General features: G+C 40.3%; 1 protein-coding gene across 1 annotated transcript; it reads left to right on the top strand.

Moving 5' to 3' along the window:
- Positions 1–1,978: 1,978 nt before the first annotated feature.
- On the top strand, positions 1,979–20,899 carry KBTBD8 (kelch repeat and BTB domain containing 8). Its single transcript, XM_054978605.1, has 4 exons — positions 1,979–2,116; positions 6,449–6,659; positions 9,235–10,349; positions 16,742–20,899. The coding sequence occupies exons 1-4, from the start codon at positions 2,101–2,103 to the stop codon at positions 17,203–17,205; spliced, it is 1,806 nt and encodes a 601-aa protein (XP_054834580.1). The 5' UTR covers positions 1,979–2,100; the 3' UTR covers positions 17,206–20,899.
- The last annotated feature ends 271 nt before the right edge of the window (positions 20,900–21,170 follow it).

Genomic DNA, 21,170 nt, shown 5'->3' with positions numbered 1-21,170 from the left:
AGATAACATTGAACTATACATAAATAAATGTCTTCTGTCTTATAAGAAATAGCTTGGGGAATTGTGGTGAGAGGAAAGAAAAACAAGTTAAATGAAAGGGAAAAAATACTAAAATAATAGAAATAGTCCTGATGGAACTTTGTTTCACAAATACACTAAGGGTGTGTGTGGGGGGAGGGACTTAATGACAAAAATAAAAATGTATTTATTTATTACATACATTTTTATCTTCCCTTTCCTCCAAGAAGCTCAGGGCAACAGGTAGATGAAAATGACCCCAGAAAAAACAGGAGCCAAGAAGAGTGGTGTTCTGAATCAGTCAATGGGAGCAGTGTTTTGGAAGATAGGTTAAGATCTGACCTATATAGTGTCACTTAGGCTTTGAGAGTTGGAGACAGTGGTGGAGAGAGAGGAGAGTTTGGGAAGATTTAGAATAGCAGGAAGGACAAAGTCCTAGAACTGAAACATTCCTGAATCTAAGATAGTTACAGAATTACTGCAAAAAGCTGTGGAATTGTGTGTAATAGGTTATCGAGAGTGTAATGGAGTCTATCTGAAAAGGATTTCAGGTGGGTAGCTCTGTTGGTCTGTAGTAGAAGAGCAAGATTTGGGTCCAATAGCACCTTAAAGACCATCTAGATTTCCAGGGTATGAGGTTTAGATTCAGAGTTCTCTAGAAATCTAGTTGGTCTTTAAAGTGCTATTAAACCTGAATCTTGGTTGTCTAAAAAAGGGTTTTCTTGGCATGTACTAATTAAAACTTGACTTCCACACCTCTTTTGATTTTTTATATTCAGTTCAGTGTATGTGTTTCTGAATAAACTTTAGACCTGTTTGGTCTTGTTCACGCTGTCCTTCCCCCTCTTGTTACTCTAACCTTTTCCCAAAACCTCCCTCACCACTACACTGAAATTCTTCGTAACGGGGATAGTTTTCACTGTTTTACCCATCTCAACTTGGTTGTCACCTCTTCCATTTTATCAGCGCAACCATGTATGGTAGGGTTAGGCTGAGATACAGCGAGAGGAGGCAGGTTGGTCCAAGGTCACCCAGCAAGTTTCTGTGGTAGAGTGGGGATTTGAATCTGGCTATCCCACATCCTAGTACGACACTATGACCACTGTACCTCACTGATCAAATATTTCTGGAACATTCCAAATTAGCCACATGCACACAAACACACAGTGCAAAACAGAATATTGCTGAGTGATATGGAATGAGATGAGAGAAATGGGTCACTTACCAAGCTACAACTTCTAGGAGGGGGAAACATCTAATTACTGCTGACAGCTTTTGTCTTTCTAAGAGACTGCCACCCTGCTGTCCATCATGCAGGGAACAGTAGGCCAGGTGGAAAAACAACTGGGTAGAGTTGGGGAGTTACTGTGGTTTAGCAACAGAGCCTCTGCTTGACACGCAAATGATTCCAGATTCAATTGCGGGCGTCTCCAGCTTAAAAGGACCAGGGGGCAGTAGGTGATGTGAAGGACCTCTGCCGGAGACACTAGACAGCCCCAGGCGGACCTTAAAGATCAGCGGTCAATACACAGCAGTTTCACGTGTGTTCATGTGGGTGCAGAGTGGCATATAGCGGGGGGCGGGCAGCAGCCAGACTTCCTCTTGTGCCTTCGCCTGGGAGAAAGGAGCCACTTCGGCTGTGGCCAGTCTCTCCTCCAGCCAGGCGGTTGCTAAGGCGACGGGGAATCCGTTGAGACCCAGCGCTGTGTCCTGCTCCCCTCGCACTGTCAGACCTCACCATCCTCGGCCAGTACATTCTCACTTAACCCGCAGTGAGGGGGAAAGAAACGGCTCCCTCACCGAACTATAACTTCCAGTAGGCAGTTAGGGAGAAAAGCCCGTTGAAGCGTGCAGGGGCGGAGGGCAGAAAAAACTACATTTCCCAGAGAGCACTTGGAGAGCGTCGTACCTCCCCGTCCGCGCTCGCGAGCGTGGCGGGGCGTTCTCCGCGGAGCCTACCGAGGCCGCGCTGGCGGCGGTGTGATCCGCGCTCGACGGAGACGGGGCCAAAAGGGGAAGCTGTGGCGGCCCCCGCTAGTGACAGCCTCACCTGGGCCTGCCTCCCCCCGCCCGCCTCACAGCATGGCTGCCATGGGAGGTGGGCGCTGCTGGGTCGGGGCCTGATAAAGGGGTGGCCCGTAGGGCGAGCTGGGTCCACGTCTATCTGCCGGGGGCTTTCGAGGCCTGGCTGTAGGAGCCCCGCGATAGCCCAAGGGACGGGGCGGTGCTGGGCTGGTTCCATGAAAGAACACGGGGGGGGGCGTTGTGGGGGGCATCTAGGAGGGTTTTGAAGTGGGGAGGGTGAAAACCTAATCATTCTGTGTGGGAATGTGTTTGTTTCTTAGTTCTTTCAGTATGGTGCTTTTATGTTTACGGTATGTATATTAAATTGACATTCTTCTGCTTTTTTCCCTCTATCATTGTAACTCAGAGTGGCGTATCTAAGGGGTTTCCCAGGTGATCTCCTACTCAAGTGCCGTCCACAACCAAATATACTTAAGTCCAGCTGCTGGTGGTTGTATACTATGCCTTCCGGCTAAAACTCTGGACCCTTCTTCTTGCACACTTCACTTTAGATGCATAGCTATGTTAGTTTTATTGGCAAAATATAACAAGTCCAGGGGCACCTTAAATAATAACACAGTTTATTCTGACTTAAACTTTGGTGAGTCAGAGCATCTTGTGAAGTATGCTCAGATTTGTGAAAATGTATGCTGAAGTAAATTTTGTTAGTCTTTAAAGTGCTGAAGGGCCCTTGTTTTATTTCACCCTTAACTTTACAGTCTTCAGTCTATATGATGTTTATTATTTTATTTTTGAAATTTCTTGCATGAATATCCTTCTGTGTGCATAGTGTTTTTAATATTCATTCATTAAATTTCTTCTGTAATAGTGTACTTTCTTCCATATGTTGTACTACATGTTTATGAATTTGTTTACATCTTGAGCTTAAACAAAGGCCAGTGTCACTTCTTGGGGTACTCCTTGACCTTATCTGTGTGTAAAGGAAGATATTGTCAAAGATGCATAAATACACTTGCTAAGGCAAGGGATCCTTTCACTATTGATGAGTTTGGCGATCTCTTGACAGTGGACAGATGGAGGAGTTGTCTATGACTTCATACTCATCTTTGAGGTGTTCAGAGTCTCTTCAAAGCTGTACATGACATTAGAGTCAAGATCCCTTCTTATTGGTGACTGGGCAGAGTCCTGATAAGCATAAATGATGACTGGCTACCAAGGACATCACAAAATTTGCTGTTCCCTGACTACTCTGATGGCCTGTACTGTCATTTAAATATTGGGAGGTATTCCACTAGGAGCCAAGTTGTGCTTAATTGGAGATTGTGCCATGTACATTGTAGCCAGTGTGGCAATTTATCATTTCCTGTCCCCCACCCCCTTGTTTTTCTCTTGAAGCAGTGTGGCCACTTCCTGTTTGGTCAGGATTGGAACATGATTTCTACATTTCAGATGCCTCGTCTTCTCTGTGTTAGAATCCCTGCTTGTTTTCTTTGCTCTAACAAAACAGGTTTTGTACTTGAAATGTTGCTTAATTGTCACCTAATTAGGCACTCCTTATATGCTTTTTAGGCTTTGTTCCTTTTCTTGTTGCATGGTATGAGTACTTCAGGCATATTTTAAAGATAATTGGATTAAATATAATTATACCAGGGATATTAAATCTTACTATAAGTAACACAATATGGGCTGCTTTACATGTCTTTTGGGCAGGTTTTGCTTTTACAAGTGTTAAGCAAATGTTAAGCAGCTTTGCAGATAAATACAAAATAACAAACCACCCTCATCCACCAGCATATCCCATATTGGTGCATCAATACCAATCTACTTACTCCCTAAGGAATTGTTCCTTGTTGTAGAGTACTGGACTGGGCTTGAGTATACCTTAAGAGATGAAGCTAAAATGCAAATAATTGCAACTTTAGGGGATTAGATGCTTATATCTAAGGATTAAACATTTATTTCAATATATTGAGATACACATTCAAAGAGCTTTGATTTGGTATTCAGAATAGAAGATGAAGAAGCTTCAGTCTTGCTTCTAACCTAGTGATTAAACTGATGAGTCCACAAGATAGTGACTTGTTGAGTGTTGCAATGGCTAAAAGAAGTGAAAGCCACAAACTGTATAGTGTAGGGCTATAGAAAGTAAGGCCTGGTTATTATCAAACCATTGGAGACCCAAATATGGCTTCCAGCATCTGTGCCATATTGTGTATAAATTACTAAACTGTCTCCTGCCTCCCTGCCCATGCTTGCCATCAGTCCCTTTAAATTAGCAGTGCAGGTTTGACAAAATGAATATGTGATTTGCAACAGGAAAAAGTCTATGAATGAGGAGCTGTCATGTCTGGACAGTGTAAAAAAAAGATTTGGATGGCAGGATGTGAGTGGAGGTGTTCTTTTGCTGTCATCTGGTTATACCAGTGATCCATTTTGCCCAGTGCCATTTTGTCCATTTTGTTGTCAAATTGTGGCCTCTAGATCATTCCAGAAAGATCACAGGCAGGTCATGAAGGCAACATATGAGAAGGTTTTGAAGGGTAAGTAGTATCATGGGTGAAAGTGGCCTTTGATAGTGAGGAATTGGGAACTATAAAGAGTTCCTTAGGTGGAGGGGGGCAGGGTGCTGATCAGCGCAATCAGTAGTTGTGCTAGTGGTAGGCAAAGGTGTGTAAAGATAGCATATAACATTGGAGACTGCTACAAATCCCTTCCTGATCAAAATCAACATGCATTTGGATATAGGCCCTAGGCATCAGTTAAGTTGAGGAGTTTGATGTATATGATTTACTGCATTACCTTTTTTTGTAATATGTCACATGCTTTCAAGTTTGCTACAACTTCTTTTAAGGAAAAATAAGACAATTGGGACATTTTCAGCCATCAGCAATAGATGAAAGTACCGATAGATTTCAAATGTAATCTCAGTGAAGTAAACCTGTTTTCTTTGGAATCTTTCGTAATCATGTATTGGCAGATACAATTTATATACATTTCATTTTAGGTCTAGGCCTAAGAAGTTCTTCATTATTTTTATACTGCCCTTTTCGAAGGAGGTCAGAATGGTGTTGATTCTCCATAACACCCCCAGTTTAGGCAGAGCAATATAAACTAGCCATGGCCATCCCCTTTGTGATCAAGTAGATATTTGAGTCATGAATTCCCAAGTCTAAGTATAGTTTTCATCATGCCATAGTAGCTAGATGAAAGTAGTGTCACTTCAGTATACTGCTTGTAAAATTCATATGAAGTAATTATGGAAGGATTCTTCTTGGAATGCCTTTGAATCTCAACATGCACTGTAATCTCTGCCCGCACTGGCCAATTGAAGTGTTTTCTGCTCTAAGCATGATCAGCTGGCTAATGGTGGAAGTTTGAAGCAGAAGCACAGAATGGGCTTTCCGTTCTAAGATCTCCGCCACTGCACCATGTGCCAGCAGGTAGGTAGGGAGCTTGGAGAAAGTCTGCCAGGTAGTTGCAATAAGCTGTTGAGCCAGGAAAACTATTTCTGCTTGTGTAACATAATACTAATAGCAATAGACTGTTAGTCTAAACCTACGTTTGTGCAAGAATTTTAATTTATAATTTAATAATGCTGGTAAAGAATGCATTGTCAAAGTGGGGCATAGTACACATTTACAATTGTGCAAGAATCACACTTAGGATTGTGCAAGAATCTAGTGGTACCATGTGTTCTATGACCCTTTCGTGAATGGAATGCCCTTACTTGGAGATGAACTCTGCTGACCTTTTGTTGGATACATGCCACTCTACATCAGGACCAGGATGGCTTCAAATACTTTGCAAGGAGGTTAGCCAGATTGCCATGGAGTGGAGGCTGTAGTCCATCTGTTTTGTGTGCAGAAGGTCCCAGGTTCAATCTCTGTCATCTTCAGTTAAAAGGATCAGGTAGCATAAAATGCAAAAGGCCTCTGCCTGAGACTTTGCTGAGCCTCTGCCAGTTGGAGTAGACATGACAATAGTGGCATTGATGGAGGAATGGTCTGACTCAGTGTTCTTGTTTCATGATATATAACATTTATATTTTTGTTCATTGATTTTATGCAAAAATAGGTTATAGTTAAGAGCAAATATATTTAAAAGAAAATGTTAATTGTACGATCTTGAAGAAATCAAGACTTTTTTTCTTTTGGTATTAGCAAGTGGGTAGTTGGTGGGAAAGAAATTGCTGGAATCCACGCTCTTAAAACCTACCATGTGGTGTAATTCATGGCAGACCTTTCAAAGTCATCCTAATATCTATAGCTGTATTGCTCTTGCGGCTTAAGAAATAGCTTCCAGTGTTTGCAACCCCAAATTTGTTTTTTAACCCATGGTAATACATACAAGACTATCGGTTATCTTTTGCTCTGTACTGAGACCTTTTGTGTTGATGTTTCACCAGAACAGAGCAAGTTTCCCCAAGTGCTGAATGGAACTCCTGCTTCAAGCACTGTCAGTGGTGGGATGGATCCCTTCCATGCCTGTAGCATTCTCCAGCAGCTTAAAACAATGTATGATGAAGGTCAGCTGACAGATATTGTGGTGGAAGTGGATCATGGAAAAACTTTTTCCTGTCATCGGAATGTTCTTGCTGCAATCAGCCCTTACTTCAGGTATATCATGTTCTGTTGCTAGTTAACTACTTTACTGCCTAAAACATTCGTTGAGAATAAACTTAAAACAGGAGTCTTATGGGACCTTAAAGACTAGTAAGGTTTTTTCCTAGCATAAAATTTTTATAAACTAGGTAGGTAGGTTCTAGTTGACAAAACCTTATGCTAGGATAAAAACTTTGTAGATTTCAAGGTGCCACAAGACTTTTGTTTAGGTTTATTCCAAACATTCTTTTTTCTAGCTGTTGCTCTGTATAGGAATAAGTTGACACTTACTGGTTTAAGAGCTAATTTGGTAATGGGGTCTACTTCTTAATTATCAAACTCTTTTATCATTTAAACTCTGAGTAAAATTCAGTGATATGTTTCCACAAATGGAGGGGCCATTTTCACCAGTTCCACCCCATACACCGCAAACCCCAGAGTCAGCCTTCATGCTGTTCCACAGTGTTTTCCCCAGGAGTGGCATTGTGGGGAGGATTTCAGGCTACAGAGAGACAGGGGAGATGGGAAAGTCCTGTTCGATTAAAACTGTTCCCATCATTCAGTAGAAATTACACTGGATCCAAGCCAATGAGTTTTTCCAACCTTACTATCCAAGCATTTAAGATATTCTGTTAACTGCTTGGTATTGTGCTGACCATATGTATAAATAAACAAAATTCCGATTAATTTCTTACAGTGTTAAACTTAATATGTGATGTTCTTTACAGCCTTTAGAATGTAACTTGGCGGGAGCCACTGAAAAAGTCCTTTATTCTCGCTTTGCATCTGGGAAAGTAAGACTGAAGGGGAATTTATAACCTTGGATTGGTCATTAGATACATGGCAAAAATATGGTTTGTGCTTAGATGTTGCCAGTACATATAGATCTAGGTTGAATGTGGTGTCGGGATTAAAATGTAAAGGTAGTCCCCTGTGCAAGCACTGAGTCATTACTGACCCATGGGGGGATGTCGCAGCACGACGTTTTCTTTGCAGACTTTTTTACGAGGTGGTTTGCCATTTCCTCCCCCAGTCGTCTACACTTTACCCCCAGGAAACTGGGTACTCATTTTACCAACCTCGGAAGGATGGAAGGCTGTCCGCCTTGAGCTGGCTACCTGAACCCAGCTTCCTCTGGGATCGAACTCAGGTCGTGAGCAGAGCTTCAGTTGCAGTACTGCAGTTTACCACTATGTGCCACGGGGTTATAATCTGCGTCGGGATTATTTCTTGTTAAAAGAAATAATATTCATATGATGGCTAGGTTGTTAAGGTGCTCAATAAATAATAAAAATATTAGATCCCTTAGTTGTATCTGTCCATGGAATTTCAGTCCATGGAACACAGCTTCCCTGCCTCCTTGTGCCCACTGCTGCCCCTTGTAGTACCCCCAGAAATACCGCTCCAGTCTTTGAAGTTACAGGTTCAGTGTTGGATCCTTTGATTTCCTTCCTAAAGCTCTCACATGGCTAGCTGTGTGTGTGTGTGTTTACAAAGCAGAATTGCATCTCCTTTCCGTTTCTGTAAAAATAATCATTTCAGAAAGTCCACTCAGCATACTGGCGCTTCATGACACAAACAGGTTGAACTAAATCTAGTGTATACTAATACGAGGAAAACTAAAAACAAAGGTGCCTTTCAAGCCAATGAGTAGTTTTATATTGTATCAAAACTCATTTAACTTGTTCCAGTGTGTAATTGTACTGAGTTTCCCTCCTGGAATGATTAAAATCTGTTAAAGTAGTGGTTAGAACAGGATCCCAAAATGGTTCTTTTGCAGGTGGCTCATAAGGGAGGAGGTGAAACAGGGTGAGCTGAGGGAGAAAGCTTTTGGAGTCCTAATGACAAAATTAAGAATTTGTTTCTGTATAATTGCAAAATGGCCACATACAGAGCTTTGGGGTTCAATGATGCTCCTAAGCATGAAAAGTAGAATATAAACTTTGTTAATTAACTGTGTTTTAAATTGTGTACAGGGATAGGAATATGGAGTTACTTTGCAGGTGGGTCCCAAAAAGTCAATTCAGAAATAGATCCTGCCCTGAAAAGTTTGAGAACCATTGCCTTAAATTGTATTTGTTTAGCTATATATACTGCTTAACTCCCCAGTGAGGACCCAAAACAACTGCTAGCAACAACTATAAACTCCCCCCCCCCCAAATGAGTGGTTGCTTTGGTCATGTGTGGTTTCATTGTTTTTTAATGTTATATTGCATTTGTCCATTGTGGCAATGTAACATTAACCTTAAACAACTCAGGGCTTGAGTCCTACCACAGTAGCACAGGCTGTTGGGAATAGCTGCATAAGACAGCACATAATTCTTACCAGTGATTGCAAAAGGCACCTTGGTTACTTTGTACTGCAGTTGTGTCCTGTTTGTGTGCAAAATTAGATAATGTATTAGATACTCAATACAAGATCCCTTAAAGTCAGAATGTTGTTTGGATGTTACAGAGCCAGTAATCTGTTATATACCTTGTATACCACAAAGCAGATACAGCCTTGGAAACAAAAAGAGCTTAGGTTTTACTGTAGGCACATTAACTATACTTTCTTACAAATGTGTGCATGCTTGTTTTTCTTTTCTAGATCAATGTTCACTAGTGGCCTTACTGAGAGTACCCAGAAAGAAGTACGGATTGTTGGTGTTGAAGAAGAGTCCATGCATTTAGTACTGAACTATGCATATACCTCCAGAGTAACACTGACAGAGGCCAATGTCCAAGCTTTGTTCACTGCAGCTAGTATATTCCAGATTCCTTCTATCCAGGACCAATGTGCTAAATACATGATCAGTCATTTGGACCCCCAGAACTCCATTGGAGTGTTTATTTTTGCTGATCACTATGGACATCAGGAATTGAAAGTTAGATCACAAGATTACATTCGTAAAAAGTTCCTGAGTGTCACCAAAGAACAAGAATTTCTCCAGCTGAGAAAAGACCAACTCGTAAGCATATTGGACAGCAACGATTTAAACGTTGACAAAGAAGAACATGTCTATGAAAGCATTATAAGATGGTTTGAACATGAGCCCAACAAACGAGAAGCCCATTTGCCAGAAATATTTGCCAAATGCATCCGCATGCCCCTCTTGGACGCAGCATTTGTAGAGAAAATCCCTCCCATGTTTGCACAGGCTATAGCCCAAAACTCTGTACAGAAAGGACAAAATAGTGCCAATGGCTATACCCAGAGGCTTGGAATGACTGCTTCTGAGATGATCATCTGCTTTGATGCTGCCCATAAACACTCAGGAAAGAAGCAAACAGTGCCTTGTTTAGATTCCGTCACAGGGAGAGTGTTCAAGCTATGCAAACCACCCAATGATTTGCGGGAGGTGGGGATTCTTGTTTCTCCTGACAATGACATTTACATTGCTGGGGGGTACAGACCAAGCAGCAGTGAGGTCTCCATAGACCACAGAGCAGAGAGTGACTTTTGGATGTACGATCATTCGGGCAATAGATGGATCCCTAAGGCCCCACTGCTACGTGCCAGGATAGGCTGCAAACTGGTTCACTGCTGTGGTAAACTCTACGCAATCGGTGGTCGAGTTTATGAAGGAGATGGGCGTAACTCGCTGAAATCTGTGGAGTGCTATGACAGCCGAGAGAACTGTTGGACAGCTGTGTCTGCAATGCCTGTAGCAATGGAATTTCATAATGCAGTGGAATATAAAGACAATATCTATGTTTTACAGGGTAAGATGGCTTTACACGTCAGTGGGGCTGAAATATATAGTTGAAAAATTTATAGTTAGCAGTCAGACTCAGAGTAATTGAAATGTGCCCTAGTGACTAGTCAGAACATACGTTCTTTACTTGTTGCAAGGCCATAGAAAGGGGATGTCAAAGTTGGTGATCTTGGCCATATGTATTTTCTTTGCTTATGACTGTGAAACCTTCTGTTTTGCAACATTAATGCTGCCAAAAAACCTTAAGGTTGTAAAACAAATTGATATGTTTATCAGGAAGTGCACATCAGGAAGCTGTAATGCATGGCTGCCGTGCTGTATGCAGCTCAAGGGCTGAAGCCAACATAATGATGGATTTGGTTAAATGGGTGTTGCAGATAAGTACAGAGAACGTTGCTAGTCCATCACAGATCTTGCTAGCTCACCTCCCCATGTAATTGGGAATTTTAAAACCTTTTCCTTCTAAAATATCAAAATTAAATAGGACAGATAAATGAAGGGTACAGGGTTTTTTTTTTAAAGCGATATGTATTTGGAACTGTTCCTACTTTGAGACAACTTTAGAGGCAGTCACATGCACGTACAAGAGTATGTGAGGAAACCCGTTTAGCGATTATGTAAGTTTTCTGGGAAAATAGGAATAGGGAAATTTTCCATGAACCTTAATATGATTTCACAGACTTTTTTTCCATGTGTATTTAGTAAACAAAACTTTTAAACTATCCCATGTTATTGTCGAAGGCTTTCACGGCCGGAGAACGATGGTTGTTGTGGGTTTTCCGGGCTGTATTGCTGTGGTCTTGGCATTGTAGTTCCTGACGTTTCGCCAGCGGCTGTGGCTGGCATCTTCAGAGGTGTAGCACCAAAAGATGCTACACCTCTGAAGATGCCAGCCACAGCCGCTGGCGAAACGTCAGGAACTACAATGCCAAGACCACGGCAATACAGCCCGGAAAACCCACAACAACCAACTATCCCATGTTAATGTATATGCTGCAATAGGAACAAATATTTCAACTAAAATACTTGATTTGGAAAAAATAATTCTTGTATGGTTTAAATATGTAAAGAAATCCACAGCTTTATATGGAAACTATTTTTATTGGAAAAATACTCACACCACTTTAAGGATAATATAGCATGTTCTTCCGTTACATTGTTTAACGGGAAGAAGCAAAGGTATTAATGACTGTTGACACAATTCTGTGGAAAGTTACTCTAGTCTAAATTCCTTGAAATAAGTTTTAGCACACCAGAAGATAATGGGTTGTATTTCAACAGAATTTCACTGTCCCTAGCCATGGCATCACATGCATTACGTGTTAGTTCCATATCAGATTGATGATTGCAGTATTCCTTCTGCCATCCAAGAGGAGACATATAAGAATTCTAGCTTTGATTTTGATTTGGCCTGTAGAGATAATTGGATGAAATCGTAACTAGGGGTGTGCACCCAAAAAATATTTGGGTTTCCCACTTCAGAAAAACGTGAGATCCGATTCAGGTTTCTAAGTTGCTTCGGTATGCCATAAAGATTTGGAGCATACTGAAGTGACGGGGGAGGGGGGACGTACATGAAACTACAACGGCCTTATCCAACCCAGGATGAATAACATTTTTTTTTCCAGATTTTTTTTCCTGCATAGAAGGGTTACTTGAACCAGATCCTTTATAGCTTTAAGTTCCGGCTATTATTTCTCTTTTAAAAACAGTCTGGTTTAAAATGAAATCTGAATTTTGTATTATCTCTTAAAACTCTTATACAAGGCTGCTTTGTGAAGAAAGAACTATGAGGGAAACATCTGTCAGTTATGATGCTGTATAATTGGCTGGTTTCAATTTGATGCTTATGTTTCATTTAAGTTGGACCATTAGCCCCTGAATGTGCAATGTTAGCATGGATCTGTAGCTCAGGCAAGCATTATGCTTGTGTGCTAATGTTCCATATGTAGCAGGATTACCTATGTAGTAGTCAAAGTAGATTTGATTAAATGACTAGTCAGTAAGACATAAAGGCGCATTCTTGCTGGTTGTTATAACCTTAATATTTACAATTCAGGCAAAAGTTTCATTTTTGAACAGTATCTTCTCAGATTAGATTTCCACGTCTGTCAGAAAATAAATTATTGTTTTGCCATTTGAAACAGATAATTATGAAATTGAGATGTTAACTGTCTCCAGCTTAATAGGTTAATCCTTCCTACTATATAAAACGCAAGGCATATTGGCGACAACTAATTTTTTATCCTCGCGTGGTTGCATTACCAAAGACTCTGGCTTTGAGGCCACTGCGAGGCGCCCACTTGCTGCTGGGAGGGGGACAGCTGGATCAATAGCCTAAGTACTCCTCTCCATACCTCCCCTCAGCACTCTCCCACTCTGGCCTCCAGGCTGCTGCGAAGTGACTGCTTGCCACTGGGAGGAGTGCTCAGGCCGTCAATTCACCAGGCCCTGTTCCGGCAGGGAGCAGGCGCTTCTCAATGTCCCTCAGGCCAGAGCAGGAGGGCACTGAGGGGAAGAAGAACATAATACTAATATGGAAAAATGAAAAAAATACCAACAACAGTTTTCTAGAGCCCATTGTATTTTTTTCACACAACGGGCTTTGTTGCTAGTCATTCATATTTGGACAACTTTTCTGCTATATTTTATTGGAAGGAGAAAAATAATCATTAACAATAACCATTTACTTTGCTTTGTTACATTTTATAACATGTATTCTTGTATTTGCTTAAACATCCATGTTTGTTAGCTAACATGGTTAAACAAGTGGTTAAGAGTGCGGGACTCTAATCTGGAGAACCAGGTTTGATTCCCCACCCCTCCACTTGAAGCCAGCTGGGTGACCTTGGGTCAGTCACAGCTTCTGGGAGCTCTCTCAGCCCCACCCACCTCATGTTTGTTGTTGTGAGGATAATAATAACACACTTTGTAAACCGCTCTGAGTAGGGCCGATTCCAGACGACTAACCTGAAGGCGCTGCATGCCGCCATGTTCCGGATCGCGACGGGGAAAACGCGAAATATCGCGTTTTCTCGCGCGAGTTTGGCGCGACGTCGCACCAAACTCGCGTGAGAAAACGTGATATTTCGCGTTTTCCCCGTCGCGATCCGGAACATGGCGGCATGCAGCGCCTTCAGGTTAGTCGTCTGGAATTGGCCAAGGTGTTAAGTTGTCCTGAAGGGCGGTATATAAATCAAATATTATTATTATATTATTATTATTATTAAAATATCTTTTAAAAAACTTTTGACTGCATCTCAAGACTTCTGGATCTCAAGATTTCTGGAGTATTCTGCTCAAAAAATTTCTCTTTTGTTTGTACTGCTTGCCCCTCCCTCCTCATACTTAGCTTTTAACTCCTCCTTGTCCTGATCTGTTCCACCCCAAACAAACTTCCATTATTGAAGTTTTTGAAAGTTAGCACTTAATAGGTAAAGGGTAGTTTCTGTGTACATAGATTTGCAGAGGAACAATAGGATTGAGGTTTCTTTCTCAGCTCTGTATGTTTGTTTAAAAACATCTTTGCTGCTAGGAAGAGGCATGTTCTCTCTTCAGCACAAACTATTTTGAGAACTGCAAAACCAACCATCTGGGATGATATCTGTAGATAGAAAAATAACCCAAAATAATCTTCCAGAAACCTCCAGAAGAACGTGACTTTGGGCACCTAATGAATTAATTAATGAAATTCATTTACAATAAGTTTTTAAACATAGCATGGATGTACAGTTTCATTCTACAGAATTAAAAATTATTTCATGATGAAAACTTTTGGGCTATAATATCTTAAATAGAAAACTGTTTAGATAGATTTTTCCTCAAAAAGCATTTTATCAAACAAAATCCAATTTAAATAATTAAGAAAAAAATCATTGATTTTTATATACCCTGATAGCAGCCCATTTTAAACAGGATGTGGGTACAGACGCTCAAGACTCTTTTGTTGTGTGCTGCCCCTCCCCAGTGACCAGTAGTCATATTCTTGGCAATGCGAAGTAGTACAAATAAGTTCTTTGTCCCAGTGAGGTTATGTTAAAATTTCAATTTCCCTAAACATTGTATTTGATATTTTTACTGTTTTAGAAAATGACAAACAGTATATTCCTTAACTTTATATACATTAGTGCTTATGGTCCCAGATTAGGTACCTGTTGCAACCTACTGCCATCACAGGCAGTGATTGAAATCAAGTGTCCCATCTTTCCCATGTTAATTTGCATTTTAGTCTGCCACTTCTCCTTTGTCACATAACTGCCCGGCTGTGCCCACTTCCTGCAAAAGTGAATCTCAGTTAGAACCAAAGTTTAATAATAGTTACTGGGCAGATCAATTAAGAAATGCCTGTCTTTGGTCCTCCTAGTATCAAACCATAATGTTTTATGACTGCTGCTTGAGGATGTTTTCCTCATTGGTTGCTTTATTTGTAAAGAATTTTTATAAGAGGGCAATAAGAAACCAGAGGTTTTTTATAAGGGGGTAACAAGAAAATAAGAGGGTCTTAAGAAACCATCTTTGTATTAAGTTCATATTTCATTTTAAGCCAGGCTATTTTTGAAAGTAAAAAGGTGACATTCAGATAGCAGGTAAAGCAATCAGAGCAGCCTGAATAGCCCTGATTAGCCTTAGCTTGTCGGAAGGTAAACTAGGTCCCCCATAGTTAGTATTTGGATTGATGACTAGAGTTGCTTTGCGGAGGAAGGCAGTGATAAACCTCCTTTGCTCATCTCTTGCCTTGAAAACCTTATGAGGGGTCACCATAAGTCAGTTGCAACTTAATTATTATATTTTTATTTACTTATTATTTGTCATGTATAGTCCACCTTTCTCACTGAGACTCAAGGTGGATTACGGAGGGAGAGTCAAAAGAGTTAATTTCAAAAACATTTCAATAAACAATGTAATGGTATATAAATGCAAATTTTCAATGATTTAAATTCGATGGATATCTAATAGAGTTGAAGAAATACTGAAAAAGACCATAAGCAGTTCTGACATATTAAATGACATAGGAACTACCCTGTAGGATCGTACTTGCAGCAATACTAGTAAACTCTGTAGATTATCATACTTAATAAAGTCTGTAGTCACTTCTTATCCCTTTACTGACACAACTCTTTGAGACTGCTTCCTTATCTTATAGTCCTTCTGACTAAAAAAAAGCCCTCCTGAATAATTCAGTTTTGCATATTTTGCGAAAAGCCAGGAGAATGGGAGTTTTCCTGACCTCTTCAGGTAGACCGTTCCATAAAGAGGGGGGCACAGAATGCACATGTATAGGCAGCTGTTGATTTTGCCCAGCTAATATCTTTATTTCATTTATAGTCTGCCTTTCTCATTGAATCTTAAAGCAAATTACAGACCAAGAAGGCAATGTAATATAAACAATAGAATACATGTGAACGATGCAGTAACAGTGTCATACAAATGAACACTGTGAAACAACTGAATAACAAAATTAGGAAAAAATGCAGAACAAACAGCATAATGCAATAAACAATTCAAGAATAAGAAATTTTCGGATACTGAAGTAGGAATCCTGTTTATTTTGTAAAAATGCCTTTCAGAACAGTTTCATTCTTCATATTCTGTGAAATGATAGCAGTACGAAAATTCAGTTGTTAAAATGACTTGGGTTTCTATACAGAAGTTCTTTTCCATGACATGAGTTACTGACTGTGATAACTTCTCCAGTACTTTCAATGTTAAGGCTCCTGATATGATTGAGTTGTATACTAACGAGCAAGTTGTTGCCTTATCTCCTTGGTCTATGACTGTGTGTTTGAGAATAAAAGCAGAAGTATGCAAGTGTGCTAGGATAGTGGTCTTCAAGACATTGGTCAGGACCATCAGGTAGATTGCAGAGTCCTACTGTGAGAGTTGTGAGCTGCTACAGAGCCACCCCTGCCCCTTTGGAGGATGTGTTGCTAGTGCACACACATGGAGAATAAGAGCACTCCTGCGTCTTTGCACACTCATGGAGAGGAGCAGCAGAATGGCCAAGCAAGATCACATGGTGAGAGGATTTCTTCAGAGCTCTGACCCTTGGCTTGTTGCTTACTACAGTGTACCACCTGGTGCTCAACATGCATTCCCTGTCCCTAGCTTTGTTGGTTTGCTGACCACAGTCCTAGCCTTGATAGTGGCAAAATTATAACTCTGGCTCCCCCTTGTTCCGTCACTCTCATTCTATCACGTGACTTTTTGTCATATGCTTGCAATTTGTTGGGCCCTAGGCCTGAAAAGTTTTACCACCACTGTACAGGACTACTTTGTAGTAATATATGATTTGGTACAGAAGCATCAATGAAGCACCTTTTGGGCAGTTGAAGGCCAGAGGTCTCGTAATGGAGTTTGCTCAGTAATGCCTTATATCTCATTATTTCTTTCTGTCCTTAGGAGAATTTTTCCTTTGCTATGATCCTCGAAAAGATTATTGGGGCTTCTTAACTCCCATGACTGTGCCTAGGATCCAGGGTTTGGCAGCTATCTACAACAACTCCATCTACTACATTGCTGGAACCTGTGGAAACCATCAGCGTATGTTTACCGTAGAGGCCTATGACATTGAATTGAATAAGTGGACTCGAAAGAGAGACTTCCCGTGCGACCAGTCCATTAATCCATACATTAAACTTGTCATCCTCAAAAATAAACTCCATTTGTTTGTCCGAGCAACTCAAGTCACTGTTGAAGAACATGTCTTCAGAACCAGCAGGAAGAATTCTCTCTATCAGTACGATGAAGTTAATGACCAGTGGCAGAAGGTGTATGAGACTCCAGATAAGCTCTGGGATCTTGGACGTCATTTTGAATGTGCTGTTGCTAAATTATATCCACAGTGTCTTCAGAAAGTTATTTGATTTCCTCACCCTCCATTTCCATTGGTAAAATGCCTTAGTAACTTTGGTATTTAATGATAGCAGAAAAATCTGTTTTTAAAAGAAAAAACAATCCAAAAAACCAATCCAATTCTGTCAGTATTTAATGTGAGCTGAAATTGATGGCTTTTTTTACATGGGGATGGGTGCTCTTTAAAGATTGCAGTGGGGAGAAGGGAATTAGTGGTTTAGTTTCCTAATGGATGCTTTCCTGCAGAGTAAGGAGTGGGTTACAAAGTGCAATTATCAGCATTTTCTCTGCTAGTCATTTGATCATGTTCTAGAGTGACAGTTCGACTAAAAGCAAGAGTAGATGGATTGGGGTAACTATGCACTACTGTGAAAGCAAACCTAATGTTAATAGCTAAAGTGAAGAGAACAAGTTTGAAGTAACTTCTTATTTAAAATACGGGTAAAATCTGAGGCAATATCAGTAGTTTGCTATTTTAAATTCAGTGACACTAAGTAGGCAAATACCCAGTCTTTATACCTCTTCCGTGTGTATAAAGGTACTGAAACATTTATTGTATTTATGCATTGTGTTAGCTTTTGGAGAAATGAGCTTGCAACAGTACACAAGCTACCATTTTTTTAAAAAAGGTGTGTGTCAGGTGGCTGCGTTGCTTCCCTTCTGTGGGTTTAGTTTTTGTGTGGGGTTTCTTAATCTTCCAGTGGCATAAAATACAGCCATCTTCTGCCAATTAAATACGAAGCTTCAAATGCAGTTGAACTTGCTGGTCACCCCATGAAGGGCTTAAACCCAATGGTGCTAGTACATTTTTAATACTTGTAAGTCTGAAATGGGTCAACTTAGACTGCCAACTTTATGGTAGTCAATTAGTATTACTGTGTCTAGTCTTAAGCATGTACCTTGCTGCTTTGTGTGTGAACCTCCATTTTGAACTTCTTGTGGAGTTAGCTTTTATGTAGGATAGGTTAAGTAGTCTTAGTGGCTGTTGCTTTGGGGGAGTCTTTCCATCTGTTAGAAGGCTAAGCGCTAAATGCACTTTTTTGTCCATCTTGTGAGAAGTTCGACAGTGTAGTGCTGAATGCTGTTGGACAGCCAAAACAGGCTGGCCAAGTGGGATTTGACTGAGGGCTTGGGGGTGGGTACTAGACAACTTAGAAGACTTTGAGTTCCTCATTGTTGCTGTTCTTGGCATGTATTTCATTTGCAGTGGCTGAATCGTCATGAAACAATATTTGCCTCCAATCAACCTAATATGGAAGCAGTTCTGGATATCTGCCAGTGCCCTCAATCCTTCTGTCCATTGCCTGGCATCCTGCCTTCCAGTTGTTTGTGGAGTAATGTGAAAGTTTGCACTACTGAGCTTTCTTGGTGATCCAATAGCCACTTTTAGAAGTCTGCAATTAAAAATAATTTTTGGTTTAGAATAAAAATCCATTTTCTCTGTGGCTATTATATATCTGAAGTGATGGAATGAGAATTTAAGATCTCTTTAAATCTCCAAGTAGTTTTAGCATGACAGATCAAATTGAACATCAGGGTTAAAGGTAGATCTCCTATTAGTGGTTCTTTGCTAGGGGTAACAAGTTACGGAGCACAGTTGTTGAAGAATGAAGCATATCCTGCGCTCATTAGTTCAGTTTGCTGGCCATGTTCTCAAGGATGGATATTACTTTTAATTGATAATTTAGTCACTCAAACCTTGGTTAAAAAGATTAAATCTTGAATAATGGTGGGTCAATAAATTTTCAGCTTCTGATCCCCCAGTCAGCTTTTCTTTTGTGTAAATATGAATCTACTTGACTTTAAATCTTGCACAATATATTGAACACACAACTGTGAAATTATGAAAAGCATAGAAAAGTCTCTTTCTATTACATACCTCATCTTCCAGAGATTCAGAGAATAGCTCTTTGTCTTGAGCTTCTTCAGATAGCTGGAGGTACAGCTATCTGAAGTTGTCCTAGCTACAGCTAGGTACAGCTTACTGAAGCTACCTTAGGTTTCTGTTTTGGTCCCTTAGGAGTGGCACACTTCCCCTCAGTGGCATGTATCCAACCATGCATTTCCTCTGACAGAACAGATGGCAATTTCTGCCTCTTCCACTCTCCTGCTGCAGACTCTTACATTGTCCTTCCCCCACTGATCCTGAGGGTCTAGTAACACTCAGCAACATTTTTGGGGCCTCAGTGGGTTGCAGCTAGTGGAGGGGGAGTGAGAAAGTCCTGTTCCCTGAAGTCCATGGGTACTTGGATATGTGGCAGTGTCTCTTAAGAGCACAGGTGAAAGGCAAGTAATGTGTTCAACCCTTGCTTCAGAAGTGCTTGTGAAGAGGAGGTGAATCAAAATTGCACAGTCAACATGCTTCCTTGGATGAGAGTTCTGGTACTTTTGAACCAGAGGTTAAGGTTTTGACATCTTAAGTATAGTTGTTGAGACTAAACTTTAAATGATATTAAGTTCTGATTTCTTAGCCTTTCTTGAGGATGCTGTTAAAAGGTATATCCAGTTGCTTTCATGTGTTAACTTTATTTCTTACTCCTTTTGTGGCTGTACTAGCTCTCGTAAGACTCTTAGCTGCAAACTTTCTGAAGCACCCTTCCTTACAATGTCGCATTAGATTTTTTTTGCAAAAAGTGTTATGTACCTTTCAAAAAGTTCAGTTGAAAATTTTTACAGAACTTATTGCTGCTTTTTGACAATCTTCTCTATTTATTTAGTAGAAATGTCAATCTGACTTGAATTTAAGAAATTAGTTTATTAGCAAATGACCCTGTCACGTGATGTACCGAAGTACAATATGCGGTAGGTATTTCTGCAGTAGGTTGTTCTTAACTTTCATTTTTAAAAATCTGCACTAAACAAAGATTTTTTTGTCTAACCATTTACACTGGGGGGAGGTGGCGGGGAGGTATGACTGTAACATGCTTGAAAGCTAACTCTCAAAACTTTTGCCATGGTGGGGTGGAAATACACTGAGTCTTATGCATGAGTAATTATTTAAGCAGTAATATTAACCAAGAATATTTTAGTTCTTTACATGCTTTTAATTTATCCAGTGAGAATTTTTCCCAGTATAAATCTTGTTTTTTAGAATCGTATTTTTCAAAAGCAGCCCTGTACAGTGTGAGAACAGATAATGCAAGCCTGCTCCACAGTTACTGTAATTGTGCTAACCTACACAGGGCCAAGTTTGATTTTCCTCTTCCCATTCTGCCCTTCTTACTTTGCCTATCTTGTTGAGTCATCTATCTTCCATTTTAATGCATTGTAGGGGGAGGGAGGTAAGGAAACACGGCTGGAAAAAGATCCCAGTTCTTAATTCCAGGTTTTGCTCCATTTTGAAGACCCAGTTAGCTGAGCACTGCTTGTGCACGTGGTCCACAGTTTGCGCAAGCCTGATGGAGCCTCCTAGTGATGGTGCAGCAATAGAGCCTAGTGGGTTGCTCCCCTAACCTACCATCGCTGGTTGTGTTGTGTGTGCCATGCATGTGCTTTGCATAATATCCAAGAGAACTCCCTGTGTTCTGAAATCTATTTAAAAATGGCATCAGATGTTCAGTGCTCAGGTATGTTAGTAAGAAGTACTGTAGTCCTCTGAGGGCAAATGTGTGGATTTTTAAACATTTTGCCATAATTGCACAATTTTGCATTTTTACTTAATGTCATGTTAATTTTCTTATAATAAACCTGTTCAGATATAGTTGACTGATGGCTGGTGTTTGCTTGTGGTTTTTTCCCTTACTTTTACAACACAACTTTCTTTTTATGTGTGTGTGTGTGTGTGTGTGTGTGTGTGTGTGTGTGTGTATATATATATATATATATATATATATATATATATATATATATATATATATATATATATATATATATATTCAAAACAGAGAGGTACAGAAAAAAGAGGGGGGGGATAACAGGGTCCAAGAAATGGTAAAATTTTGCACTACAAGGGTTCTTAAAACACAGCGTACACACA

Source organism: Eublepharis macularius, chromosome 4 (assembly GCF_028583425.1).
Source record: "Eublepharis macularius isolate TG4126 chromosome 4, MPM_Emac_v1.0, whole genome shotgun sequence".
Taxonomy (NCBI): Eukaryota; Metazoa; Chordata; class Lepidosauria; order Squamata; family Eublepharidae; genus Eublepharis; species Eublepharis macularius.
This window is presented reverse-complemented; position numbering and strand designations above follow the sequence as displayed.

What these genes read in the sequence shown, in the direction of transcription:
- KBTBD8 (XM_054978605.1), top strand. An exon ending in GCAATCAGCCCTTACTTCAG is followed by an intron (nt 6,660 to 9,234) that starts GTATATCATGTT and finishes TTTCTTTTCTAG; the next exon opens with ATCAATGTTCACTAGTGGCC. An exon ending in CAATATCTATGTTTTACAGG is followed by an intron (nt 10,350 to 16,741) that starts GTAAGATGGCTT and finishes TTCTGTCCTTAG; the next exon opens with GAGAATTTTTCCTTTGCTAT.